The sequence below is a fragment of the Notamacropus eugenii genome, chromosome 4 (genome assembly GCF_028372415.1).
Source record: "Notamacropus eugenii isolate mMacEug1 chromosome 4, mMacEug1.pri_v2, whole genome shotgun sequence".
In the NCBI taxonomy this organism is placed as follows: Eukaryota; Metazoa; Chordata; class Mammalia; order Diprotodontia; family Macropodidae; genus Notamacropus; species Notamacropus eugenii.
The window spans coordinates 12,295,772-12,323,220 of record NC_092875.1 but is presented as its reverse complement, the minus strand read 5'-3'; the positions used below and the strand labels follow the sequence as shown (position 1 = coordinate 12,323,220).

The 27,449-nt window shown below is 57.9% G+C and overlaps 1 protein-coding gene across 3 annotated transcripts; it reads right to left on the bottom strand.

The window, feature by feature from the left end:
• Positions 1-1,265: 1,265 nt before the first annotated feature.
• Positions 1,266-26,804, bottom strand: LOC140498977 (tRNA (32-2'-O)-methyltransferase regulator THADA-like). 3 transcript variants are annotated; one of them, XR_011965234.1, is made up of 31 exons: positions 26,456-26,804; positions 25,495-25,672; positions 24,511-24,597; positions 24,340-24,367; positions 23,711-23,859; positions 23,372-23,494; positions 23,136-23,256; positions 22,652-22,794; positions 22,339-22,426; positions 21,797-21,924; positions 20,917-21,117; positions 19,754-20,447; positions 19,130-19,282; positions 18,852-18,961; positions 17,872-18,032; positions 17,439-17,608; positions 16,312-16,491; positions 15,957-16,120; positions 14,946-15,095; positions 14,321-14,425; positions 13,912-14,112; positions 12,439-12,589; positions 12,091-12,322; positions 11,372-11,593; positions 9,797-10,001; positions 8,704-8,907; positions 8,111-8,340; positions 6,404-6,580; positions 4,284-4,519; positions 3,590-3,795; positions 1,266-2,529 (listed from the first exon to the last, which is right to left on the bottom strand). XR_011965234.1 is itself a non-coding variant. In XM_072599811.1 (31 exons), exons 1-31 carry the CDS (start codon positions 26,701-26,703, stop codon positions 2,246-2,248), a joined length of 5,760 nt encoding a protein of 1,919 aa, XP_072455912.1. In that variant the 5' UTR covers positions 26,704-26,804; the 3' UTR covers positions 1,266-2,245. The 3 variants fall into 3 exon arrangements, 1 of the variants encoding a protein (XP_072455912.1); XR_011965233.1 differs by having other exon boundaries at positions 4,284-4,390; XM_072599811.1 differs by having other exon boundaries at positions 4,284-4,550.
• Positions 26,805-27,449: the final 645 nt, after the last annotated feature.

The window sequence follows — 27,449 nt, the reverse complement described above, 5'->3', positions numbered from 1 at the left end:
ATAATTGAATTAAAATTTTAAATCTGCTGTCAGTTTCCATTTTATGAGTAAATTCATTCCATTCACATTCTAAGTTGCAGTCCCTTATGTGTTTTCCTCCTTTCCATTTTTCCTCACTATCCTTCTCATCCACTCTCTTCCTATCCCTCCTCACTCCTCTGCCTTACTTCTATCTGCTACCTTGCTGGGCAAAGGCAAAATGGGTCCCTGTCCTCAAGGAACTCATAATCTAATGGGGAAGATGAATGAATGAATGAATGAATGAATGAACAAGGCAGGCAAGCTGGCCTAAGGCAGCCTAAGGCAGTCACCCAAAGGGAGAGAAGAAAAGCAGCACGTGCTGCCTGGCAGGTCAAACCCCATCCACCACCTTGACTACAATTTGCCCTCAAACTTTGATGGAGACAGCCCAGGACCCTAAGCCCAAGAGCCCTCGGGATAGCAGTGCCCCTCCCACATGCCTCCAGCCCAGCACCCGCAGCCATCACTGAGGGCAGAAATCCCATGGAGAATGGCCCACTTTGGGTATCAGCAGCAACGGCAATGCCACCCACAGGAAGACAAGTAGGGCAGCCCTGGGGGTAGCAGACCCTCCCAGACCCCTAGTCCTGCCTCCAGTCCAGCCCTCACAGTCTTCATCCAGGGAGGTTATTCCGGTGGAGAAGGGATCGGCCCTCTCACCAACTGCCAACCACCTGCCACTCCTGAACAGGCAGGTAAGTCGGCTTAGCTGAAGCAGCCAGGCACCTGAGGGAGAGACTGGAGGCAGCATGGGCCAGGAATGCTTTCCTCCTCATCTCCATTCTGTCTTCCATCTCCAGACATTTGTACAGGCTGTCCTCCCTGCCTGAAATGCCCTCCCTCCTCATCCTTGCTTCAGAGAATCCATCAGGATGCAGCTTAAGCATCATCTGCTGCACAAAGCCTGTCCTGGTCCCCCTCCCCCACTGCTAGAACCCTCCGTCCCTCCCAAATTACTGCCTTTAACCACTTTGTATTTTCTTGCATTTGTATTGCATGTATTTCCACGTCCTTATTGTCTCTCCCATTAACCAATCAGGGATTGGCTTCCTCCAGCCCCTGGCACATAGTAGGCACTTAATACATGGTTGTACTACCTATCTGGCCCCAAGATAAATGCCTCCCCCAACCCCCCTCTCCCCTCAAGAAATGAGATCACTTTGGATGGAAAAAATCCAGGTATGGACTGACAAATGACTACACATGATTACCATATTATAAAATACATATTTTTCTATAAATGGTGTGTTTCCATTTCTTTAATGTACAAGTCATATTGGGGGGGGCGGGCAGAGAGGGATAGCTCCAGTCTGAAACCAGGGGTCTCTGCAGGAAGACTGAATCATGCATATCTTTGCCTTAGCTGGCCAATATGACCCAACCTGGAAGAATGCTTAGAGATCACCTTATCCAAGCTCTCCATGATCCAGAGGGACAACCATGGCCCATGCAGCCTCAGGACCTGGAATGTCAGGGCCAGGAAGGGCCCCCAAGATAATCCCCATTTTATGGAGGAGAAAACAAAGGCTGGACCACACAGGATGTAAGGGAGAGGGCATTGGCTTTTCAGTTGGACTCACGTCCTCACTCTAACTAGGACAACCTGTGTAACTGAGGGCAAATGGCTGCATTTACCTGAGCCTCAACTTCTCCATCTGTAAAATGGGGGTGATCAGAGTAGCATGACCTACTGACAGACATCCCAGGGTGCTTATGAAGTGAGCCCTTTCCAACCCTTGGAATGTCATCATTCTCATCTAGTAGCACATAGTAGGTGCTTATGAAATGTTTATTGATTACTGATTGATTGATCATCATTAATGATGGAGCTGTCACTAACTGCATGATCTTTGGACAAGTGTCTTCCCCTCCCTCCCTGGGCCTCAGTTTCATCCTCTGTAAAACAAGGGGGTTGGATCAGCTAGCTGGCTTCCAAGGTCCCTTCCAAGGCTAACACTCTGTGACCTACAGAACTCTCCAATGAGCCCAGAGCCCCGGTTCCAGGCCACTCTGCCCTCATGGCCTGATAAGGCTCTGTCCCAGGTGGCTATGGAGGGGGATGGACATCAAAGGAGATGGGTGCCCCCCCCAATGGGGGAGGTGCTCGGGGCCACTGAGAAGTCCCTGGGGGCTCTGTGTCACACATTGTCCCAGACATCCTTGTGCCTGGGCTCATGCTCCCTCAGGCCACCAAGAATGCACAGCAGCCCCTCCTCTTTGGTGATCACCTGGTGCCATCAATAAGAGTGTGTGGCCTCTTGTCCAGTCCTAGCCTCCTGCTATCCTTCAGCTGGGGAGCCATGCCGTGCTGGGTGAGCAGGGCCCGAGCCCGCTTCCAGGCCTGTCTCAGATCCTGAGGAGAGAAGTCAGCTCCAGGCACCATCACCCCACTGGCCTGCAGGGCCTCCAAGACCCGCACCAAGAGCTCGGCTTCTACCAGCAGCACAGTAAGGGCCATGTGAACCTTGGGACAGCCCAGGGCCTTCAGGAACAGAGCACCAGCATGTTCTGAAACAAGCAGGGAGGTGGGATGGGGAGTGAGAGGGAGGCCAGGGATGCTCAGCCAGGAGCACAAGGAGCCACATCCTGGCCAGCCTCCGGTCTGAGCACAGCTTCCCCAAAGGAAGGCCCCGGGCCCTGGACAATGCCCAGCAGGGCATGTCTCTGTGAGCTCTGCCCCACCTCTCCAATCTCCCCCAGCCCAGCTCTCAGTCAACTCCAACCTCCTGAGCCAGCCTTCCCTCAGCCTGCGCCCCATCTATACACTCCCACAGCCACACACACACACACACACACACACACACACACACACACCAAATTCATTACTAAAGAAAGCTTCTTGAGGGCAGAGATTGTTTGGTTTTTGTCTCTGTGTCTCTAGCATCTGATACTAGACCTTGTGCACAGGAGGTCCTGAATACATGTAGAATTCCCACCTTTGCTTGGGCTGTGCTCCCTGCCGGAATGCCTCAGTCTGGCCCTCCCCCAGTCCCTGCCAGGGTCTGACCCAGGTCTGCTCCTTCTCTGCTGCCCTGCCCCTAACTATGACCTCCCTGAGGGCAGGGCCCAGGTCTACATTTGGTGTTGTTTGTCCTTCCTTCTCTTCTGGAAGAGGACCATGACACCAGGGAGGTGATGCCGTGACATGAAAGTGAATTGGATTGAAGTGAGGGAGGGCTGTGCAGTCACTGGCCTCACTTTTTCCTCCAGAGCTATCTGGGTCCAGTGGCAAGTTATGGATCAGGATACTTGGAGATGGCCCAGGATGCACTGGGGGACCTTGGCCTTTTTAAGCTAAGATCTTTCCCAGGTCTCAGTCTGTCTGAGGCAATCCCCACTCAGTGATTAAGGCTAGGTAAGAAAGGAGGCAAAGAATGACCTCTTTTACCTAGTCAAAAAAAAAAATCAGTCTAGGAGGAGAAGCCCCTCAGGGTTCTGGCCAGAACAAGTGCTACTGACACTCCCCAAGCCTGGGCTTGGCACAGAACTTTTGCTGGGGCCTCTACACCCAGAAGAGAACTTTTCTGCTGGCTGGTTTGCACCTCTGGACTGCCCCTCTCCCACCTACCTTGACTCCACCAGAGGCAGCAGTGCCGGAGGCTTTGGAGGACCGTGGGGCCCCGAGCAGCTGCCCACTGCCGGGCTTGGGCCCTGAGGGGTGCTCCATCCTCAGATCTGTCTAGCAGCTGGAGCAGGAAGGGGAGCAGGACCTGGGCAAACACAGCTGGCTCTGCAAAGAAGTTGACTCCATCCTCTTCATAGAGGCTGGGGGGCCTAGGAAAGCGAGAGCCACATCAACCCTGCCTCAGAAGGTCCCTGCCCTGACCCGCACCTAGAGCTCAGCAAGTTCGGCCTGCACAGACCTGGCTGACGATCACCCACCCCCAGGGCCCTACTGCAGGGGAATCACAGGCAGAGCAAAAGAACAGCTCTAGCCTGCACAGAGCTGTGAGGTTTACCAGGCACCATACTCAAATCAGCTCTAAGAAAATAAGTGAGTTGAGTTGGCCTCCCCATACCATGTGGCCCCAGGGCCAGGCTTGCCTCTCTCCTTCAGTTGCGCAGAGCCTACGGACTCCCTGGTCTGACTTGCCCCCTTCTAGCTGCTGGCCCAGGCTAGCCCCCTTCTAGTTGTTCCCATGCTAGCCCCCTTCTAGCGACTGGCCTACTCTAGGGAGGACCTAAGCCTTCACTGGCTCACGTCCAGCAGTCAGTGTGTTCCAAGGGACACTGAGCATGTACGGGGAGATCCAGGGCCTCACCGGCTAGCATCCACCTCCTCCAAGAGGCCCTCCAGATCCCACTGGGGGAGATGGAGCATCAGAAGTGGCCAGGTGTCCTCACAGGCCCCAAAGTGTGTCCCAATGACCTGCAGCAGAAGAAGCAGCCCCTGGTTGGCCTGCAGCGTCACTCCAGCCTCCCAGGGCTGGGTTCCCATCTGTTGGGCCAGCAGACTAGCAAATATGGATGCTTCCAGCCTCACTGCCTGGTCCTCGTCCTGCAGCAGGAAAATGCCAGCGTTCAGAAGCCTGAGGGGAAAGGTAAGGTCAGGGAAGCCAGGGCACGTCCAAGGGTGTCAGCAGAAGAAAAGAGTGATATTTCTATTAGAGACAGGGGAGCTGAGCTAAGGAGGAGAAAGACGGCAGCTGCTGCCAAGGGCACCAGCCTCTCCTCTGCCAGCCCATGAGAGCAGACAGAGCTGCCCAGTCTCTAGTGTGCATGTGGACATAAGGCTTGCCCTTCCACATCAGCGTTTCTGAAGTGGCCTTCACTAGGACTGGAGATGTCAGATGGTCTGAGGCTCCTTCTAGTTCTAGAGCTAGGAGCCTCGATTTCCATTCTGCAGATTAAAGAGACCAAGGCCCAAAGAGATTTCATGGTCACACAGCCAGCAAGACACAAACCTTGTTCTCATGGTCCCAGGTGTTTTCTTCTCACTGTGGCATCCTGGCTCTCGAGAGTTCTTGCCCTCACCCCTCACAGCCTCTCCTGAACCACCACCTTTCCACCTCTCCCTCTCAGAATTATCATCAAATCACCACTACCACTGCCTCAGGAGAAGTCATGTCAATGACTTTGCTGCCCTATGGCTTTCCACACCATCCTTGTGACCTCTCACTCCAAAACACCGCTCGGTCCCTGGCCGCCACCCTCCCCAAATGAGTCGTCTTCCCCTAGAGGGCAGGTACCATCTCTTGTTTCTGTATTTGTGTGCCCATCACTTGTGTTTAGCAAATAGTAAGTGCTTAATAAATTCGCTGCTTCTCTCTGCCCAAGAACACCTGCCAGCAGCCGTCAGAGAGGCTGGCTGGCCTGCCCAGCTCCATCTGGACCAGCATCGTCACCTCCTCCCCAAAGTCCACTTTGATGACACTGGCCCACACCATGTTCTCCCTTTTCTCATCCTAGCCAGACTGGCACACTTGCTGTTCTCCATATAGGGCACCCCATTTCCTGCCTCTGGGCTTCTGAACAGGCTGGCCTCTTTGCACTCCTCATCTACAGTTAAAAGACCCCATTCATAGCTGGGTGCTGCTCACCTGCTCCAGATGACTCGAAGGGACTGTCTAGCCTTCCACATCATGCACAATGCCCCCGCCATGTTATCCCTAGCAAGAGGCCATTCAGTCTGGCCTTGGTCACTCTCAGCGATGGGGAGTTTACTACATCACCAAACCTTCCATCTGACTGCGAGGAAGCTCTATCTGAGTCTTGGTCTGAAATCCGCCTCCTTAGAGAGTGTCCTGCTCTCTGTCTGTTTAATGCATGAGTCTCCTCTCACCAGAGGGACAGTGAGGTCCGTGAAGGCAGGGATCGTGTTTCCCCCCTTCCTGGTGCCAACATAGAGCATAGCTGGAACATCTCCCCGAAGCCAGACCTGACTGAGGTTTTCCTGACAAATGGCTAACCAGCCTTCAGCTGCAAACTCCCAATGGGGGAGCCAATGGCCCCTGCCATTTGGGGTCAATTTCCCTAACGCTAACCCCAAATCTGCTTCCTCACAGCCTAGAGGACACAGCTGGAGGCCCGGAAAGGCCCTTCAAGGCCCTTGGGTTCAACCCCCTCATTTTACAAAAGGGGAGACTGAGGCCCAGAGAGATGAAGCTGGTAAGGGGGTAGCGCTGGAATTCGAACCCAGGCCATGACTCCAATTTAAGCCTTCCTCCTGTGGCCCTGTACAACCTTCTCTCCAGTGCTTCTGGCTATTGCCCTTGGGCCAGCTAACAGCCCTTCATGGCTCCCCTGAGACTTTTCCAGGCTAGCCAGGCCCAGTCCCACAGTCGATGCCCTCCCAGGTTTCCCTTCAGCCCCTGATGGGGGCTGGTACCAAAGTTGGCCATTGTGCCCCATGCCCATCCCTAGAGGCCCTGAAGTAGCTTACCTGAGAGCCAGGGCTGACAGGGCAGACACAGAATGCGCCAAGGCTGTGACTACCACCCAGGTCCCGGCCAGGCGGAGGGACTGTGCTGCCGCCAGTCTCAGCTCCTCACAGGCACAGGGCTCACTCCAACCTTCAAGAACCAGGCTCCAGCGGCCCAGGGCAGGGAGGTCCTCGGGCCTGGGAGAGGCACAAAGACAGAAAGGGGGGATGCTGTCATGGTGAGAGCAAAGCCACCCTGGAGGGCCCACAAAGTGAGCCCTGTGCTCCCAGAAATCAGATCAAAGGTAGGAAAGAGCCCTGGGTCTGGGTTTGAGTCCCAGTCCTGTTGATACAGAAAGAAGAAAGGGGAAACAAAAGAATCTTATGGACGAGGACAACTGTGTAAAGGAAAGGTCGTCCTGGACAGAGAGTAAGAGAAAAATGAAGGATGGATGTGAGTTCAACAGGCAGCGCACCACACTCACTTCCTCAGTGCCTCAGTTTCTCCCTCTCTCTCAAATGGAATCATAAGCCCACTCTCCTTCCCTTGTTTAAAGGAAAGCAATTTGTTGACTCTGAAGCGCTAAAGAAATGTGCGCTGCCACTGATCCTCTTTGGCCTGGGCCTGGGGTCTCTGGGGTGTGGGGAACTCTCGGTGTGGAAACACCAGCCCCTGATGCAGAGCAGCCACTTGTGTGTCACTTAGTATCTGCATGAGCTGCCTGAGGCTCAGAGGTCACAGCGCAGGACGTGAACCCAAGTCCTCCAGCCTGCCTCCATACCCTACCAGCCTCCGCCTATGGACGGGAAGCTCACTGCCTGTTTGGGCAGCCTGTGGCTGAGCACACACTTAAATCTGTCTCTAGAAAGCCAGATCCCACCATCTGAGGACGCGCAGAACAACCCTGACACCCCTTCCCATGACCACCTTCAGATATCTGATGGCAGCTGTGTGTCCCCCCGACCCCCTCACAAGTGAGGCTAGAACACCTGGTTCCCCTTTATACTCTGAATCCAATGCTACCTCCTCCAGGAGGTCATCCCTGATCCCTGCAGGGGCTGATGGCCTTCCCCATCAGCCCTCACCTGGCCTAGGGCTTCCTGGCTCTTGAGGGGCCTTATCACAAAAGAGTGTGTCTAACAGCAGGTTTGTCTGGCCTCCACAGCTGATAGCACCCTTGATGTACTGTGAGGGTCACAAACCCTTTACAGACATAATCGTATGAGAGAGGGGATGCAGGGCTTGTCACCTCCATTTTACAGATGGGGAAACTGAGTCTCAGAGAAAGGGAAGTGACTCATCTATGGGGACAGAGGGATTGTCCAAGACTCATGAGCTGCTGGGACTGGGCAGAAACTTTAACAACACCTTGTCTAACCCACTTGATTTACAGATGGGGACACTGAGGTCCAGAGCTGAAGGGAAAGCAAGGAGCTGAGCTGGGGGTTCAAGGTCAAGGTCATAGGATCACAGAGCCAGAAGGGACCCAAGAGGTCATTTAGCCCAATCCCCACATTTGCAGATGAGTAAACTGAGGCTCAGGAAAGGAAGGTGTCTGCTGAAGGTCATCCCAATCCTAAAGAGCAGGTGGGATGTGACCCAGCTCCTCTGACTCCAAGGTAAGGGCTCCAGAGATTCTGGCACTGAGTGCCTCCTCCTCCCATCCCCAGTTAGAGTTGGGTCAGAGCCCAGTGAAGGCAATGAGGGGAGGGGTGAGAGGGTCTTACCCCAGGGGCAGGAGCAAGCTGAGAGCACACAGTGCCCTGCCCAGAAGGGTGGGGCTGGCATTGGCCATCTCTACCAGGGAGAGCAGTCGCTCCAGGCAGGCTGGGGGCAGGGCTGATGAGAGCTGGTCACTGTGGGCCAAGTGATCCTCATGCAGACGCACCAAAGCCTCCAGGTGCAGCTTCAGGCCTTCTGGGTTGCCTCCATCCTGCAGCACCGGCCACAGGGTCTCCTGAGGGGGAAGCCAAAGAATCAGGCTTAGGGCCCAGCATAGCTCTGCTGGGTCCTCTGGCCCCTGGGCCTTGCAGTGTGGGTGGCATGGCTCCCCCAACACTGATCCAGCTCAGCAAGCAATCCCAGGTGCGGATGCCAGGCCACAAACAAGCTCCTGCTCAGGGCATTAAGACAGCTAGGGCTTTGTCTGCTCCTTCTCTATCCCCTCTCCCGCCCCTGGGCGGCTGAGTTCCCAACAGTTCCTGCTGCCTTCACTGCACCGGAATGCATTCAGGGCAGTTACTGCCTCTCAGGGTCAGCTCACACACAGAAGTAGGCAGAGAGGACCCAGAGAAGGAAGAGGCCAAGAGCGGATACTCACCAGCAGCAGGGCCTGAAGAACGCCTGCCACAGGCTTGCAGTGGTGCCCCTCTTCCAGCACCCAGGCCAAGATGGCCTGGTGCACCTCCGGGTCGGACCCTCGCAGTAGGGAGCCCAGGGCCTGGGTTCGGCTGGGATCGGCCAGCCTCCCTGCCTCCCTGCAGAGGAACCTGGCACTCTCCTGTCGCAGCACACTGGCACCTACCTGAGAACCAAGCAGAGCCCATCAATTGACATGGCCTGAACATGTACCGTGTCCCCTGCCCTGCCCCCCTCTCAGCCAGGGAGTGTTCACCTGGGCTTGGCTTCTGTATGGCAGTGTAGGCCAGAGGAAAGGACACCACATGGAACCATGAGGTCCTGGGCTTTCTGCCCCTCAGGCTCTGCCTCTGTAACCCTCCCCTCTTAGGGCCTGTGAACCTCTCTAAAATGAGGGGGTGGTGCTAGCCCAGGGCTCGGAAACCTGTGGCCTCGAGGCCACATGTGGCCAAACTTCACAGACTAGATCCTTAAAAAAAGGATTTATTCTGTAAAACCTGGACTCAATCAAAAAGCCACACTCAAGGACCTAGAGGGCCACATGTGGCCATGAAGCCGCAGATTCCCCATCCCTATGCTAGGTGGTCCCTGAAGTCCCAGGTCTAAAATGATGATCCTATGAACTTACTGCCTATATAACTGTGAGCAAGTCCTTTAACTTCTCTGGGCCTCAGTTTCCCTCTCTGCAACATGGGGGCAATCATATGCTTCTCACTCTGGACCGGTGCCTTCCCTGGGGCTCCCCTCCTCTCCACTGCTGCTGATCACAGTCCGTTCCCCCCTCACCCATGGCAGTGGGCACTTATTGATGGACTTACCCTGGGCTCTGGCTCCAGACAGGGCGCCCTCCTCCTCCCTACATGGCATCAGGATACATCTCTGACAATGATGTCATAGCTACTGAGGCCAGAGAGGACCTGATCCTCCCTGCTGTCCTCTGACCTGGCCTCAGACGGCCCCCAATTAGGTCAGTCTAGGCCTGGCCCCAGACCACAAGATGAGCCAGTCTAGCCTCCCCAGAGCCCCAAGTCTGGTTCTACATGCCAGGCTTCTACCTGAATATCTGGCCCTGAGGGGCCCAGCTCCTGGGTCACAGTGGCCTCAACCTGCCTCAGGAAGTCCTTGCTGCAGCTGCTGGTCAGTGGGGAAAGGAGCTGTAGGTAGGCTGAACGGATCAGCGGGCAGCGCTGAGTGGGTGTGAGCAGCCAGAGGGCAGCCTCTGCCTGATGCACAACCGTCTGCAGGCCCCGGAAGGCCTGGCTATGGACAGAAAAGCGCAGGCTCAGCCCACAGTGGTGCCCAGGGCCTTGTGTCTTCACCACCATCCCTCAGAGACCTCAGCCCAGCCACCTCCTTCAGGAAGCCCACCCTCATCCCTAAGTGATTTTGTGTCCTCAGTCACAAAGGACCAGCCTCGTGCTAACAGACCTGCCTGAATGCTGTGCTTGTCCCTCCATACACCTAAAGCTTTTGTACCTCCAGGAGACCCTGGGCAGACCCCCATGCCCGGCTCTGATGTGAGCGCCCTCCAGGAGACCCTGGGCAGACCCCCATGCCCGGCTCTGATGTGAGCGCCCCCCAGGAGACCCTGGGCAGACCCCCATGCCCGGCTCTGATGTGAGCACCCCCCCAGGAGACCCTGGGCAGACCCCCATGCCCGGCTCTGATGTGAGCGCCCCCCCCAGGAGACCCTGGGCAGACCCCCATGCCCGGCTCTGATGTGAGCGCCCCCCCAGGAGACCCTGGGCAGACCCCCATGCCCGGCTCTGATGTGAGCGCCCCCCCCAGGAGACCCTGGGCAGACCCCCATGCCTGGCTCTGATGTGAGCGCCCCCCAGGAGACCCTGGGCAGACCCCCATGCCCGGCTCTGATGTGAGCGACCCCCCAGGAGACCCTGGGCAGACCCCCCCTTCATAATGAGGAGGAAGAACTAACATTCTCTGGCTTCTCACTGACGCCCACACACCATCTCCATTAAAGGGTCTGAGCCTGAGTCTCAGGGGCATTCCATAATACGGGGACTTGGGCTCAGCCTCAGTCCCAAGCAGAGGATCTAGGGTCAAATCTCACCTCTAACGCTCAGCTGTGCAACCTTAGACAAGTCATTTCACTTCCCCTGGCCTTGGTTTCCCTGTCTATCAAATGATGGGGCGGGAACCTTGAGGCTTCCTAAGGAACTCCCTTTCAGCTCCCAGTCTCAGGCCCCACATACTGGACCTTAGGGAGCACTGAGTCTAAACCCTTCATCTGACAAATGAGGAGGCAGAGCTGGAGGGGCAGTGACTAGTTCAAGGACACACAGCCAAGAAGTATCTCACCTGGAGGCCAAACCCAGAGCCCAGCCTCATCTGCCATGGCCAGATAGGCAGATCCCTAGCAGCATCCTGGCCCACTCTGAGCTCTGCCCCCGCCACCTCCAGAGGCAGTCACTCTACACTGGGGAAGCACTGATCATGGGCCCAGCAGGCCCTCTGGACCCACCCTAGCTTCTGCCCTGTGCTGGGGCCTCAATCCAGCATCGTCCAACCTCGATGGCCCCTCAGACCAGGGCAGGTGCTGTCCTTGAGTGCCATGGCCTGCTGTTCCCACCAAGAGAGGGAGAAGGAGAAAGCCCCCAAGACGGGCTCACCTGGCATCATCCTGGGACAGGAGGGCACAGGCTTGCAGCAGCCGCCCATGAAGCACGTTGTGGGGGTTGGGCTCTGCTAGCCCCCGCAGCAGGTGCAGTAGGACAGCCTCCAATTCTTCCAGAGGCACAAAGGGCACTAGTGCCTGGGCGGCCATGGCCCGTGTAGCATAGACTGGACTTGCCGAGAGATGAAGTAAGCACTCCTGGAACCGGGCCACAGAGCTATAAACAAGGTCAAATGCTTGGTGAGGCCTCTGGCCCCTGTAGGGCCCCAGGGACAAGGGGCCATGCCCACTTGCAGACCTGGCCAGGCTTGCATGAACTCAGCACTGCAGCAGTCACTGCTGGCCTGGCCAAGACCGGAGCTGCCCCAACGACTCAGGCAGCTGAGCTGGGGCTGGGGGGACCTCGAATGGGATGAGCTGAAGCCAAAGGGAGGTCCCCCTTGGAATGCCACCCTCTCTGTGTTTGGCAGCAGCGGCAGCAACCTCTGTTGTACACCATCATCTCTCTGTCCTCCTATCTCCACATCAACGTGGTCCAGGCCCAGGTGAGCAGAGATCAAACCTTGGAACACCTCCGTGCTCCCAGGCCAGCCTCAGTCGCTCAGCATGTGGTGTGATCAGACTGCCCTTCTGGGCAGAGCCCCGGCCTGGACAGGACCCGGCCCCCAAGGGCTCTCCTCCCTCCAGGCCACGCACCCTCCCCAGGCCCAGTACCTGCTCAGATGCTCAGTGCCAGGCTGGAGTTTGGCCAGGAGGGTGAGGACAGCATGGAGGGAAGGGTGTAGATGGCTCTCCCCCATGGAGCTCACGGAAGACAGCAGGGGGGCCAGGAGAACAGCTTCCAGAGTGGGGTACAGGGTGAAAAAAGCCTCTGGACTCAGGCCTTTGTGGGAGCTGCTGTCCTCCCGGCTCAGGCTCTGCCCCAGTAGCCGACCCATCAGGGCCCCTGGGGAGGCACATCCGCCAGCTCAGGCCGAGGAAGGGCTGCCAGGGCATAACCCCCAGACCCTCCCTGACCCACCCCATCTTGGAGGAGAAAGCACTGTAGAGCCCCTTACTCACCGAAGAGTTGGGTGCCAGCATTCCTCATGGCCCAGCAAGGGGAGCCCAGCACCCCTAAACACAGCTCGAGAAGCGGACAAGCCTGCTCCAGCATTGGGGCTCCCAGGCTAGCCCCCCGCACCAGGGCTTGGAGCACATGCAGAGCAGAGACCTGTCAGAGAGCAAACAGACCAGTCATCCTACCCAGGGCCCCTCAGGGCTCCTAACCCATCTCCCTGGGTGTCCTGGCCACAGCCCCATCCCTGGGAGATGCTGGCCTTTCAGGATGAAGAGCTAAGATGTCTCCAGCCCACAGGCCTTCAACAGGGATGAGACAGCACCAGGTGTATTCAGAGCATTGATTTTATACCCTGAACCACATGAAATGATGAAAGAGCAGGGGATGGCAGAGCTGGAGGGGCCCCAGGACAGGGGATGGCAGAGCTGGAGGGGCCCCAGGACAGGGGATGGCAGAGCTGGAGGGGCCCCAGGACAGGGGATGGCAGAGCTGGAGGGGCCCCAGGACAGGGGATGGCAGAGCTGGAGGGGCCTCAGGACAGGGGATGGCAGAGCTGGAGGGGCCTCAGGACAGGGGATGGCAGAGCTGGAGGGGCCTCAGGACAGGGGTTGTCAGGGCTGGAGGGACCTGAGGGGCCGTTCTGAATGTTCTCATGTTCCAAAGGAGGAATCTGGGTCCCAGAGGAGAGAAGTAACTAATATTAGGTCTCCCATGCAGTCCATCCTCCTATAGACCTGTACCCTAAGGCTTCTGGTTTTTAGTCTTGTCTCTCTAGCCAGACACTTAAGGCTCTTAATTTAGGCCCCACAAATGCATGTGCAGAGTACAGTGAGTGGCATGTGGGCAGAGGGATGGTAGTTGTGCCTTCCATGGTCAGTGGGTCAGTGACGGGGCAGAAGGGCGGCCTTGCTGCAGCTTGTTGGATGATGTGAGGTCACCACGAAGCAGGCCTTCAGCAGGGCTGAGATGTTCTCTAGCAGACTTGGGGTCTGAGACGGGTATGAGGGGAGGGGTGCTGGCCAGGTGACCTGGTTCACTGAGGCATCAAGAGAGGGAAGGAAGGAGAGCATGGCTGGCACAGCAGGAATAGGCTGGCTAAGAACTAAGGACCCACTGAGAATAAGGGAGGAGTTAGGGGTCAGGGCGGGGCGGGCACAAAAGCTCAAGGTCAGTTCCTGGACGCTCAGAGTTCGTGATCACAGAAGTGGTGCCTTCTTGGAAATGGCTGAGAGGGAGGGGGGGAGGCGTGCCCAGTGGGGGAGCAACGACTCTGGGGGAATCGAGGCAGGATCCCAGGGCTCCTAGACAGATGGACAGTGTTTGCCCAGAGCCAAGGGCTACATGGGCTGCCTGGTGGGCTCCTGGGGCCAGGCTGTGAGGTCTGGGCTGAGAATGAGGCCCAGGTTCTCAGAAGGACTAAGGACCACGGCCTATTAGCCTCCCAGGCAGGGAAGGATGGGTGTCACAGCCCTCACCTGGGGCAGGTCCAGTGTCTGGTCCCAGACCTGAGGCAGTGGCCTATTGGCCAGCTCAAGCAGCGTCCCCACGCAGCAGGTCAACAGGGGCCGGGAACCAGTTGGTGATTCTCCCGCCACTATGCACTGGATGAAGAGGGGGAAACCTGCAGCCCGGCGTGTCACAGAGCTGTTCCGTGGACCCCTCAGCAATTCCAGACCCTTGGACACAAAGTAGTGGACAGGATAAGCAGAAGGAGAACAGAGTGAGGGGAGAGGTGTTGGGGGGGTGAGCCTGGCTCCCTTGCTCTGCCCTCTAGGCTTCACTTGGGTTGTGAGAGCCCCTGTGAAGACACAAGGTGAGCCCAATCTGGAGCCCAAGGAGGGAGGATGCAGATGGCACTAGGTAAGAAGCCAAAGGGGCAGGTACCTGGGCCAGCAGCTTCTGGGGCAGTTCCTGCAGCTCTGGGTCAGGCTGGCTCAGCAATGCCCTGCAGACCATGGTGAGGCCAGAAGCACAACCCTCCAGAGCTCCCTGTTGGAAGGAGGGGAGGGAGTGGGGAGGGTGGGTACCCAAAGGATCAGGAGGAGGCCCGGGCTGGGACCAGAAGGGTCGGGATAAGGCCTGGGCCGGTACTCAAAGGGTTAGGGGGAGGCCTGAGCTAGTACCAGAAAGGTCAGGGGGAGGCCCAGGTAGGGACTAGAAGGGTCAGGATGAGGCCTGGGCTGGTACCTGAGGGTGAGGAGGCCTGGGTCAGGACCAGAAGGGTCAGGAGAAGGCTTGGACTGGGTAGAATGTGCTGTGAGAGGCTAAGCTTCGGGCCAGGTTTTACAGGACATGATGGGAAAGGGTTGGTGAAGGAAACTGAGGCCAGGAAAAGCAGCAAGGACAGACCATGTTGGTCACTGAGATCCACCTCAGCCACAGTCACACCCTTCCATCCTTCCAGGGCTACAGCCTCAGGAGGCTGGAAGCTGTGGGGGCCTAGGGCCCCCTGGCACAACTGTCTAGTTGGGGAAAGGAATGGTGGGGGCTGAGCGTTTAAGCCACTCACCCAATGGCGACATCTGAGCAGCAGCCCCTGCAGGGTGGCCACAGCAGTCTGCAGACCCTCCATGGGCAAAAGCATCATCTTTGAGCCAGCAGTGAGCGGGGCTAGCGGCAGGACCTTCTCTGCCAGGCCTCCCAGAAGCAGGCCAATCTCCTGGACGTAAGCATGGGGGTGTGAGGGAGTCTGCAGGTCACAGCAACGAGAGTGCCCCAGGCCAAGAGCCCAGCTGGGGACATGAAAACTGAGTCCTAAAGAGCCTTGTCAGCCTCCCCCCAGGCAGCAGAAGTAGCCTGTCCAGGTCAAGGGGTATGGAGAACGTGACCCCCAAGGGAGAGCACCCTGATGTGTCTAGTATGCCCCAACAGACTCTTCCCCTCCTCCACCTGCCCAGGGACATCTCAGATAGGAGGCAGGGCCTGGAGTAGGAGGAGAAGGAGCGTGTCCATCTAAGGTTAGAGGCCTGACTGGGGCAGGGGGGAAGGGGCCTATGTCTGTGCCAGACTGTGGAAGGAACAGACTCTGTGTGCTGAGGGGGTTCAGTGGCCTCCAGCCCAACTAGGACCCTCCTGAGAATCTCCACTCTGACATCTTTGAAGACCTTCAAGAGTGGGGAGCCTACCCCCCAGCAGCCCACTCCCCTTTGGAGCAGATCCCAACATCAGGACACTTTTCCTTAACTTGAACTTAAACCCAACTCTGCAACTTCCCCTTAGGGAGTCTGGCTTCTGCCCTCCTCCACACAACAGAACGGGGGGGTATTTGAGGATAACTGTCATGTCCCACCTCGGCCTTCTCCACACTCAACATCCCCAGTTCCTCTACCTGATCCATGTCTATCACAGCCTCTAGCCCCCACTCACCCTGGCTGCCCCCCTCTCTAATCCCTTCCATAGAACATGCTTGCCCACCTCAGGCTATCCCAGTGGGTGTCTCTGTTCTCTGAATAGGAGCCTCTGCCCCCGCTGACTAGGTAATCCTGTCTTCAAAGAGCCCTCTGAGTGACCTTGCTTTTACCTTTGCAGAGATCCAGCAACAGGTCAGAATGCGTCCCTGCTCCTCGGACAGCAGGAGTGGAGGCTCTCCCTCCTCCTCTTCCTCAGATCCCAGGCCCCTGGCTCTGCCTTGCCACACAGCAGCATTGATGGCCACACCCATGTCAGCCAGGGAAGGGGCAGCAGCTGCCAAGATGAGGGTCAGTTGAGGGTCACCATAGGGCAAGAGCTAAGAGAGAGGAGCTCCCAGAGGAGCCAGGGGGCTGGGAGCTGGGGGCTGGGAACCAGGGTATGGGAAGCAGGGCAGGGCAGGTCGCAGGGTACAAGGGAACGAACCTCCAGGCTCACAGTGGGGCAAGGATGGTGGTGGGACCCACCTAGCTGTAGGTCTTGTCCAGAGCCCCGCAGTACAGATAAGAGGAAGGAGGCAACCTCAGCAAGCATCGTCACCATAGCCATGAGCAGCTCCTGCCAAGACCCCTGCCTAGACACCTGCCGCATGGACCGTTCTGTGCAGGGGGCCTCCAGGAGGCATCGACGAAGAGCACACAGAGGGCCTGGGAAAGGGACATCTGCTCTATCAGCTCTGCCCGGCCCCACCGAGCTCCAGAACATCTCCTAGCCCAGCCTGTCCTTGAGAGGTCAAAAGCCCCAAAGCCCCCTTGACAATGACCGCCTGGAAACCATCCTTAGGAGGATAAAGGTAGAGAGGGTGGGCAGGGGCCAAGGGCAGCAGGGAAGGGAAGAGTGAGACCTGGGGGGCACAGAGTGGGCGGGACAAGTAGAGGACCCTAGGGGGATGATGGAAGGGATGAGGAAGCCAGCAGGGAGAAAATGACCTGGAGGATGTTAGGGTGCAGAAAAGAGTGAGAAGACAGTGAGAGGGAAAGGATCAAAGTGGGGGTAGAGTCCAGGGAGAGAGAACTGGGGGGGACACAGAGGGAAATGGAGAACTCAGTGAAATAGGGAGACAACTGAGGGGAACACTGTGGGAAAGACAGAGAGTAAAACGTGGAACTAGAGCAACAAGCTGGGAAAAGGGAAAAAGTACTTGGCACAAGAGAAAACTGAGAGAACACCATGGGCAAGAGAGAGAAGCAGGGGCACCCAATGTTAGGAGAGAGAAACAAGGGCACCCAAAGATAAAAAGAGAGAAACAAGGGCACACAAAGGTGAGGAGAGAGAAGTGGGAGCACCCAATGCTGAGGAGAGAGAAGTGGGGACACAGATTGGTAAGAAGAAATAAAAAAGGATACCTAAGAGAGTAGATGGGGAAAGGAAGAAACAGGGGACCTACTGGGGAAGAGAGAACCACACAGTAGGGAAAGGGGAGAAGACCCTGTGAGAAGGAAAGAGAACAGGGGGTGGGAGGGGGAAAGCAGAATGGAGGAGGAGACCTCAGGAGACCCAGGAGCAGTAAAGAGACTGGGGGCAGGGGGGATGCAGTCGGCAGGCAAGAGGAGAAAGCAGGGTTAGAGGGTCTCCATCCCCCAGGAGCCCCCACCATGGAGTGGCTGGACACAGGCAGCATGAAGCAGGTCTTGCTGGGCCGCAGTGTGACGCTCTTGCAGCAGTTGGAGAAGGTAGGAGATGAGAATGAGGCTGGGGCAGCCCAGGGCCGGGCCCTCCTCCTTGGGCCTGGGGACTATTTTCTGGAGGGAGTCACTGTCCGCTCTGACAAAGAGAACATACATTAACTGTCTGTGGCGCTAGGGTTCAGGACAGAGAAAACAACCCTGGTTCCTCCAGCTTCAGGGAACCCTGGCCAAGACCACCAAGCCCCAGCACCCTCCCACGAAGTGGACCTCGGAGGCAGAGTGGAAGAGGTGGCCCAGGGCAGACCCTAAGGGTTGAAGTGGCCCCAGTGGGTACACAAAGAAGGGAAGGGCAGTCTGAGTCTCTGAGTCCACCTTGCCCCTCCCATCCCAAAGCCTTACTTTTGCAATAAGGTCCGCATCATGAGGGCCCCAGCTTCCACCTCCTGCCCACGGGCACTGCTCAGGGCCTGGCATGCCCGCTCCAGCAGGGCTCTAGTCATGTCAATGGGCAGAGTAGGAGGGAAGTAGAGATGTAGGAGGCTGGCAGCTGGCTCCCGAATCTGGGTGAGGGAAAGTAGCAGGCAGAAGCTTGAGGGGACTGGGTCAGGCTCTGCCGGGCTTGGGGAGGGCTTGCTGGGGTATGGGGACAAGGGTAAGCCGTCCTCATGGACGTGTCTCCCTGCTTCTAAGCCCAGATTTAGGCAGATCACAGATCCACCTTTCCCCTCATGCCTCAGAGATGTCTTGGACTCAACCTATCCAAAACAGAATCCCCTTTCTGAATGCTCCTATTCCTATGGAAGGTCTCCTCACTCTTCCCCAGGCTCACAGGTTCTGGGTCATCCTCATCTCCTCCCTTGTGGACTCCCCTGCCCCTAGCCCCTTCAACAATCCAAGCTGTTGCCAAGCTTTGTCAGTGAAAGGACTCTCCACACACAGTTCCCTGCCTCAGTGAGCTCAGAGGTCTGGACTAAGCAGCCCTGCCTGCCTCCTAGGACAACATCATTCTTGGCACCTAGTGCTAGAACTGGATGATACCCTAGAGGCCACCGAGTCCAGGCCCACTCTGTTTCTACAGGGGAGGAAATTGAGGCCCAGAAAAGGGAAGGAAGGGAGAGACTGGATTTGAACCCTGGACCTTGGCCTCCAGAGCCAGGGGTCCTCTGGACAAGAAGGGCTCTGTAAACATTCAGCTACTCTAGCAATGACACACATTCCTATCATGAGCTCATCAGTCTTTGAGGGCTCTTCACTCCTAAACCAGACTCAGAGTTCCCAGAGAGCAGGGCCCCATCTCCTCTTCCTCTTCCTTTCTACCTCCAGTCTGTGGGCAGCCCACTTGGTGCCCGTTCCCATCCCAGGACAGCCAGCCACCTTACCTCACTGGTGCTGTCCTGAAGGCAACTGAGCAAGGCCAGTAACGTGGCCCTTGAGGTGAAGTCCCAGCGGCCACTTCGCCTGGCCCAGCTCAGCAAAGCCACCATGTTGGCTGTACAGCAATGGAGGGAGCAAGGGTCAGTAGGGTAGGAGGTCAGCCCCAGAAGGAAGCAGCAGAAAAAGAGTCAGGAGAGGTAGGCCCAGGGGTAGGGATTGGGGTGGGCTCTGCACAGGAAGTGGGTGGCACTCTGACAGCGGTCACAGGGGAGCCAGGACTCACGGGGAGGCTGCCCCTTCTTCCGCTCAGGGCTCCAGCTGTCTGTGCATGTTGCCAGCAGGGCTGTGAGCAGGAGCAGGGCAGTCCTTCGGCGCTGGAATCCTGAGGTTGGGCCCAGCTGGGAGATACTGAGCTGCAGCAGCCACTCTACAAAGTCTGCAGGTGACAAGAGGAGGCTTGGAAGACCCCAGGTAGAGTCTGCCACCCTGAGGCTCCCCTAGTCCCTTCTCTCCTGCATCTCTGTGGCCAAAGCCCACCTGGGAGTCAAAGTTTCATAGTAGTCTGTCAGCCCCCAGTTCTCTGGCCCAGAGCCCACTTCCTCAAGCCCCTAGTCCCCTGGCCCAGAGCCCACCTCCCCAACCCCCAGCCCTTCAGCCCAGAGCCCACCTCCTCAAGGCCTAGCCCCCTCAGGGTCCCTAGATCTCTCCCCAGGCCCCCCCAATCTCCTCCATCCCAAAGCCCACCTCCTCAGGTCCCCCAAACCCTCCCAGTCCAAAGCCCACGTCCCCAGGCCTCCATCCCCCTGCCCTAGCACTCAGGAGAGGACAAGGAGGGATGGAGGGAGTGGCATTTCTCAGTGATCCCATAGTCATCAGCAGTACAGGAGGGCTGGACTCATGGGCTCACCTCCAGTGAGCAGGAGAGGCTCCGGGGGTGGGCCTGACCCTTCTGCCCCTTGGCTACGGAGTGCAGCCAGCGCACCATCCCGAAGTCGGCCTAGGAGCCTGCTCACAGACACCTGCAGCAGCTGCCGGAATGATGCTGAGTTGCCGCTAAGGTTCAGCCACAGGAAGTCCTGGAACATGGCCAGCTCCTTCGGGCCAGGGGCCTGGGCAGAGCCAGGACCCCCACACAAGAGGCTGGCCCCGGCCAGGCGCACAGCCTCATCTCCACAGGCCAGGCATGCAGCCAGACGAGCTGGGCTTTGGCTAGTTGCTGGTGGACCCTGGCCCAGCTCCTTGCGAGTCTTCTGCAGGGCTGCCCAGCCCCGCAGGCAGGCTAGCCCTGGGCCTGCAAACACCTTCTCCAGGAGTCCAGCTGCGGCGGGGAAGAGCCGGAGGGTGGGAGGGAGGAGGGAGCTGGCTGCTCGGCCCTGCAGGGCTGTCACTGAGGACTGGAGAGCCTCAGCCACCACTGGCAGCCAGTGCCGGGCCCACTGCTTGGCCAGTGCCTCCTCGCTGGCCCCAGCTTCTGCCATGGCCCACTCTCCCCGCTGGGCACGGAGGAAGCAGCGGTATGTGTCCACTGCTGGGGGTGACAGGGGATTGGTGGAGAGGCAGAGCAGGAGGTGTTTCGGGAGCTCAGGGAGTGCAGCCAGGACCTGAAGGAACAGCACCCACATTGGCCACAGTGCCAGCTTCCCAGGTTGACCCTGATAAGCCCAGGAAAACAGGACTGTGGCCTCTGCTCACTCCAGGCAGGGCCTGCTGGCCACAGGATGTGGGAGCTGTGATCCAGGGAGTGCCTCGGGCTGGGAAAGCTCTTGCTCACACCCTCCCACCCTCCCCCAAACACCCCCCTGGATCACAGTCTACCATCATCCAGCAGAAGGCTCCAGCATGACCCCTCTATGGAACCCAGGAAGGCCAAAGGGACCCTGGGCTTCCCCCAGCTCTGCTCCTGCTTATCCCTGGCCATGGTGCTGAAATGTTGCATGCCCAGGCTGGGACTCTCCACTCCTAGTACCATGGGGGGCTCCTTCCCTGCAGATAGAATTTGGGGGCTCCTCTCCAGCCTTTCCTTTCTCTCCTCCCCACCATTCTGACCAGCCCAAAGGAGGAAGCACTCACCTTCTCAGAGCCCAGCAAGGGCAGCAGGGCACAGAGGGCTGGGTAGCGGGCCTTGGTGGGCCAGGGCAGAGCCCGGACCCTCTCTAGGAGCTCGTGACAGAGGGGCCGCTCTGCATCATCCCCAAGGTGATCACACTCTTTTCCATAGAGCTCCAGAAAGAGGCTAAAGGAGCGCAGAGTGACCTCGGACAGGCCTTCCATCTGTGGGGGAAGGCACAGGCTCCGTGTGCCAAGAAAATAGCCACCAACATCCTCCTGTCCCCACAGTGCCCTGCCCCAAACTCATGGACCCAACTGTGGTGCCCACTCTCCCAGGGTGGAGACAGCTTGTATTGCTGTGTGACCTAGGGCACCCCCTCCCCAATCTGGGCCTCAGTTGTCTCATCTGTAAACCAATGAAGTTGGATTCCTTCTAGAGTTTTATCTCCATCACCTCACAGCGGGCTTTCCAGACACCTCTCATCACCCCACAGCAGGCTTTCCAGACACCTCTCAACACCCCACAAGGGGCTTTCCAGACACCTCTCACCACCCCAGCCTCTCCTCATTTTACAGGCACAGGACCTGCACCCTGAGCCCAGATAGGGCAGGGGCTTCCAAAAGCTCCCAAGGGTTGAGGTTTTGGTGGTCCTAGTCCAGGGGTGTTTCCATCACACATAGTATCAGACCGTGCCCTTCCAAGCAGCGTGCCAAGGACAGTGTCTCTGGCTCTATCTTCCCTGGGCCTCCTCATGGGTGGCCCAAGGGATAAGGACAGGCCTTGCTCTCTGGTTGCTTTCTCTGGATGAGAGACTCAGATACAGGGAGGAGATGGACCAGAGCCAGCCTGGCTGGGCCCTGATCTCAGGCCACCTAAGATGGCAAGGTGGGGGCTCCCTACCGGGCTCTTGGTGTTGCTCCAGATGAACTGAGTTAGCTGCTGGGCCCCCAGGGAGGCCCCACTCAGCAGTCGGCCAGTCCAGATGTCTGGGGTGCTTTCCTGTATCCGCCGCAGCCACAAAGAGAAAGCTGGGAAGGGCAGGAAACGCTTGGCTCCTCTCTCGAGTCAGGCTGCCCTGAGCCCTCCTAGCCCTGGCCTCCAGGCCCTACTCTCTGTCTTGACCACCCTGCTCCTGCCAGCCCACGGCAGTCTGGTGAGATCCCCTCAGTCCCAGGCTTACAGTTCCTTCTTTCTGCTTCCCAGAGTCCAGCCTAATGCCTCTGGGACCATTCTCCAAGATTAGAGCCCTTGTGGCCTCCCTTTCTTCACCAAGGCCCAGGACAGAACAGTCCCAGAGGGCAGCCTCTCTCCTCAGGCCTCCAGAATCATCTCCTCTGCTACTCAACCCCAACCTGGACCACTGCCAATGTCCCACTGACCCCAGGCTTCCATCACCACCAGGCCCTGCTCACAGACCAGGAGCTGCCCCCAGGAGTCCTCACCCTGCAGGAGGGAGGCCCGGTAGTCCATGCTCTTCTTCCTCCAGCCTAGGCCAATGGGGGGCCTCAGGTCTCCAAGCAGCAGGCAGGCCTGGGGGTTTGGGGGTGGTGACAGTGAATAAAGCAGGCCTCAGTGGGCCCAGGACCCAGGAACAGAAAGCTGGGGTCCTCTGGGAGAGGCTAGCACAGGCAGGGCAGAAACTCAGCAAATCCCTGACCTGCTCTGAGACAACAACAGGCCTCCTGACCCCTCAGTCCAGGGCACCCTTGCTGCTGCCACCTCCTCCAGGCTCCCCAAGTCCAGCCTGGGACTTACCTCCCCACCCGGAGGTCTGAAGGTCAGGATCTCCCTCCTACAGGAGGTCAGAAGGCCTTGGCTCAGCATCAGGTACTCCAGCTCATCAGAGTTCATGGGGGGAACAGCCATTAGGAGCCCCCCAAGCCTCTGCTCCCCGGGGTCTAAGGACAAACAAATCTGCTCAGAGAAGTGCAGAAGTTCCCTCAACCACTCCCTGCTCTTCTGGGCTGAGGCCAAGTCCAGCTTAGCACAGATCATCTCCTCTCGACCACAGCTCAGCTCCTTGATGTTCAAGTCAGGGCCTACTTTCTAGAGACACCCCCATTTTCCTAATGAGACTATTGTGCCCTGAGCAGAGGGCCCCACTGTCCCCCAAGGCCCTATTTGCCCTTGGTGTCAACCAAGAGGCTACACTGAATACAGGAGAGACTGGTCTGGCTTGGGTCTGGGGACACAGGGAGAGTCTCTCTGTCTCTCTCAGCTCTCTCCTTTGTAGCCTCACCTGGGCTAAGCAGCCCCAGCAGTTCAGACACAGCCCTGGCCCCTGCCTCTAGTGTGGGGGCTGTGTTCACCAGCATGCCCAGGGCTGTGCCAGCCAGAAGGCGGGCATCCTTGTTGGTCACCTGCAGAAAGGATGACAGAGGAAGCAGAACAGTGTTATGAAGGCAGTCAGCAGGCCCCACCTCCCTCAACCTGGGCCATAGGTCTGGGTCTCAGTCTCAGAAAGGGTCTCATCACCTTTCCCATGATCACTTGCACCAGGGATTGAAGGATGCTTGCCAGGGGCTCCACACTGCCTGCCGGACTCCAGACCAGGCCACCCATTTCCTCCGGCATGGTTTGGAAAAGCTGGAGGGCCAGCTGTGGGCAGAGACCATGTCCATCACCCAGTGTGATCATCAGTTAGCCCCTGCCCCACCCCCTGTGGACCACTGGAAGCTAGAAGGTTCATAAGTAGGAGAGAGGACACCAGACTCCTTGGGGTTTTTTACCATGACTGCTCGGGCATGGCCCCCTGGCCCAGCTTGTCAGGGTAAGGTTACAGGGAGAAGATGGGGAACAAGGAAGCACACTCACCTTCACTGCATGGCAGGCCCGCTCTGCGGACCCCGTGGCAGGATCCTGTAACACAGAGGCCAGTGTGGAAGCAGTGCTGCCCAGTAGGGGATCTAAGGCATGTTTCCAGTGTTCTCTGGCCAGGCTGCTCTCCTCCAGGAATAAACACACTGGGAAGGGGGGCCCATGAGGTCAGGTAGCAGGCAAACAAGAGATCCCCAGCACCCTCAGAGTCCCTCCAAACATGGCCTCCGTGCCAGGCCTCTCAGGGAAGAGGGTCAGAAGGTAAACAACCAGGGTGGGACCCATGAGATCAGGTGGTAGGCAAACAAGGGATCTCCAGCACCCTCCCAAAGTCCTTCCAAACACAGCCTCCCTGTCAGGCTTCTCAAGGCAGAGGGTCAGAAGGTGGATGGCCAGAGTTGGGGCCCTGGATTCCCAGGACAAAGGCTGGGAACCCTGCTCATCCTCTGGCCCCAGCCCCAATGATGTGATCCCAATCTCCAGGATGATATGGAGGCAGGGAGGCAACAGGGAACCATTCCCTGAACTGCCACCCCCTCCTTAGACAACACAGCATCAGCTCCCTCCTCTGTAAAAGAAAGGTGTAAGGCTAGATGAGCGTGTGGAGACGTGGGTAAGGGACTGACCTGTGCGAAGATCTCCCAGAGCCAGGGCCTAGAAGGGAAGTGTAGGAATGAGTGAATGTCCACAGTACAGTCAGTCCCAAGACCCATGGTGGGCAGGAGGAAGCCCTGAGCAGCTACTCCTCTCAGAGGGCCAGTGTCCTGAGAACTCAGGCCCTGTCTTTACCCCCTCACCTGCTGGCCTTCAGTCAAGTTGCCCAGCACTCTGGGTACTTCCTCAGATACCATGCTCTCTCTGCCTGCTGCCAATGTGGCCAAAATCTGGAGGATGAAAGGGAAAACGGGGGTGAAATTCCACCCAAAATGGGGTGAGTCCGGGAGTTGGGGGGAGGTCCTTGATCAAGCCTCGAGACCAAGAAGGCTCCTCTCCAGGAGCTCCCCAAGTGTCATTGGCCAGGTACTGAAGGCTTCCCCTCCCATGAGGTGCCCATCTCTGTCTCCTTACTCCCCTTCTGCACTGTGGGTTCCATCTCCCACCTCAGGGCATTTGCATGTGCCTAAGGGCATTTCTGACTCTCAGAGCCTTGTCTCCTAGGGCATCTTGTCTCCTAGGTCCTAGGGCATCTCCCCCCAGGATGAAAGTGCTCCTGTTCCTACTCAGATTTTCCTCAGGCTCTCTCCTTTATTCCTAGCACAAACCATTCTAGCACTGGAGGTTCAGACTGCCTGGCACACCCTCTCTCACATAACTATGACCTCTACAAGGAAGGTTGTACAGGTATTATCAACCCATTTTACAGGTGATGAAGCAGGCTCAGAGAGGTTGAGGGGTCAATGGTTACCCAGGTATCAAAGGATACACAAATCCAGAGATCTTGCCACCACACTAAGAGGCCTCCCTCCTAAAATGTAGGTACCCTGAGGGCAGGAACAGTTCAGCTTTTATCTTTGTATCCCCAGAGCCCAGCACAGTGCCTAGCCCAGGGGAATGGGTCTGAATCCTGGCCATGTGTCCTTGGGCCAGTCCCTTCTTCTTCTGTAAAATGACCAGGTCAAACTGGCTGGCCTCGAAGGTCTCCTTCGGCTCCAGAATCAGAAGTAGTCATGTCTAGCGGCACTAGGATGAGGGGAGGAGGACCCAGGGTCCAGGATTTGGCTCCCCACTTCATTCTCACCCCCATAGTCAGTGCCCAGCCTGGGTTGCTTGGCTCTACCCACCTTCTCCAGCTTGCGGAAGGCCCCCAGGCTGCCCATGGCCTCTAGCTGGCAGCTCAGGAGGCAGCGCAGGAAGGTCTGGGCCTCAGAGGCACCCAGCTCAGCCCAGACCCGGCTCAGGGCAGGCAAGAGCCCACCAGTCTCTGCCAGGCTCTGCTCCTGGCACCGCCGGCCAGAGGCTCTGCAGAGACAGGAGAAGGGGCCAGTCAGTGATGGCATTGGCATCCCCTCCCCAATTGGTCAGTGTTCTGGTACCACGCTCCTCACCCCTGCAGGGCTGGTCAGCATGATGGCATTACCCGCCTCTCCTTCTCTGTGGGGCATGAAGCAGCTGGGTTTTCCCAGAGACCCCCAACTCCACCTGAACCAGGCAGGACCCAGAGATCTCCAAGACTGGGGAGAGGGTCTTTCCTAGCCCCATCCCCAGCACAGCTCAAACCTAAAGCTGAAGGCTTCATCAGGGCCCCAAAGTCTCCCCCACTCGCTCCCCGAGATGACTGTAGGGTGCAGGGAGGACGGGGGATGGAGACAGAGAGACCCAGAGGCTTGGGGGAGACTGAGGCAGGGACGCTGGGGCAGCAGCAAGACTGTATACAGCAGGTGCTTAATAAATGTTGATTGATCCAAGAAGAGGGAGACACAGAGACAGACACGCAGCGGCTGGAGGGGGCCTCCCTCCTTCACCTCCACCAGAACCCCAAATTCAGGCACGACCAGAAGCCAGAGACACCCCTGGTCGCTTTCCCCAGAGGTGGCTGGGCCCCTCCACTCCCTCCCGCGGTGGCCGGGCGGAGCCAGGGGGGGTGGGGGTGAGGGAAGGAGTGGTGCTTTGAGAGGGCGGGGTCTGGCTTGCTGAGAGGGCGGGGCTTAGCTGAAAGGACGGTCTCGCGCTTGGGGGAGGGATCTACTTTGAGGGAGAGGCCCTGGGGGCGGGGCCTCGGCCTCGGGGCGGGGCCAGGCTCACCGAGCGAATCGTTGGAGCATGCGCAGCAGCTCGCGCAGGGCCGGCGGCGTGTGGGGGCCGCAGCTGGCCAGGCAGGCGCGGACTTGGTGCTCGGCGCCCATGGAGGCGGTGGCGGCGGCCAGGCTGTCGGGAGGTCTCCGGCGAGTCCGTGATTCCCTGGGAACAAGTCTCCGGCGTGCACCCCCGGCTCCGCTCCGGCTTCCGGGGCCGCCGAGCCCTGCCTTCCCCCAGCAGGCGCCTGTATGCATACGAGACCGGACAGCGCCCCCTGTGAGCCGGAGGACTCAGTCACCCCACAGGGAGGGGGCGGGGCGGAGGGAGGAGAGACTCCAGGAACCCCTGGGGTGGAGCCCGAGGGAGGCCAGAGAGATAGACTGGGAGCCCATCCGAGAGGCAGAGACACTCCTGGAGTTAGTCCTGGGGCCTCGGAGACCGAGCAAGTCCTCCAGCTCTGAGGAAGCAAGCGGCTACTGTGTGCCAAGAGCTGAGGAAAGAGAGAAAGCGCCTGTGGCAGAGACAGACCAAGAATGACCCCAAGGGGCATGGGGGCAACTCTCTTCCCTCTTATTGCCAGGGCGGGCTCTCTGTTGATTCCCTCCAGGTTATCCTGGCTGTATCTGGTTTTTATATAACTGTTTGTGGATCGTCTCCCCCTTTAGATTGTGCTCCATAAGAGAAGGGGTTGTTTTCATCTTTCTTTGTCTGTCCTGCATGTACCACCCTGCCTGGCACACAGCAGACACTTCATAAATGGTGAGGGTAACAGAAAGAGAACCTGTGGGAGAGACACACTGAGAAGGGCAGAGCCTCTGGCAGAAGACAAGAAATGTAGCCCTCCTGTTGAGATTCAGGGGTGCTGAGTCTGTACCCCATCACTCCCGGAGATCCCCTAAGGCCAGATCAGCAGCAGCAGCCATTTTGGGAGGCCTGGCATTTAGAATTTAAAAGAGACCCTCTAGTTGAACCCTCTTATTTTACTGAGTAGCAAACAGGC

Bases quoted from the DNA above. Each gene is read 5' to 3' on its own strand.
- LOC140498977 (XM_072599811.1), bottom strand. From the start codon at position 26,703: ATGCATACAGGCGCCTGCTGGGGGAAGGCAGGGCTCGGCGGCCCCGGA. The intron at 23,257-23,371 runs GTGATGAGACCC...TCCTTTCTGCAG, and splicing joins TGCAAGTGATCATGGGAAAG to GTGACCAACAAGGATGCCCG. The intron at 4,551-6,403 runs GTAAGCTACTTC...CTTTCCCCTCAG, and splicing joins CTGTCAGCCCTGGCTCTCAG to GCTTCTGAACGCTGGCATTT.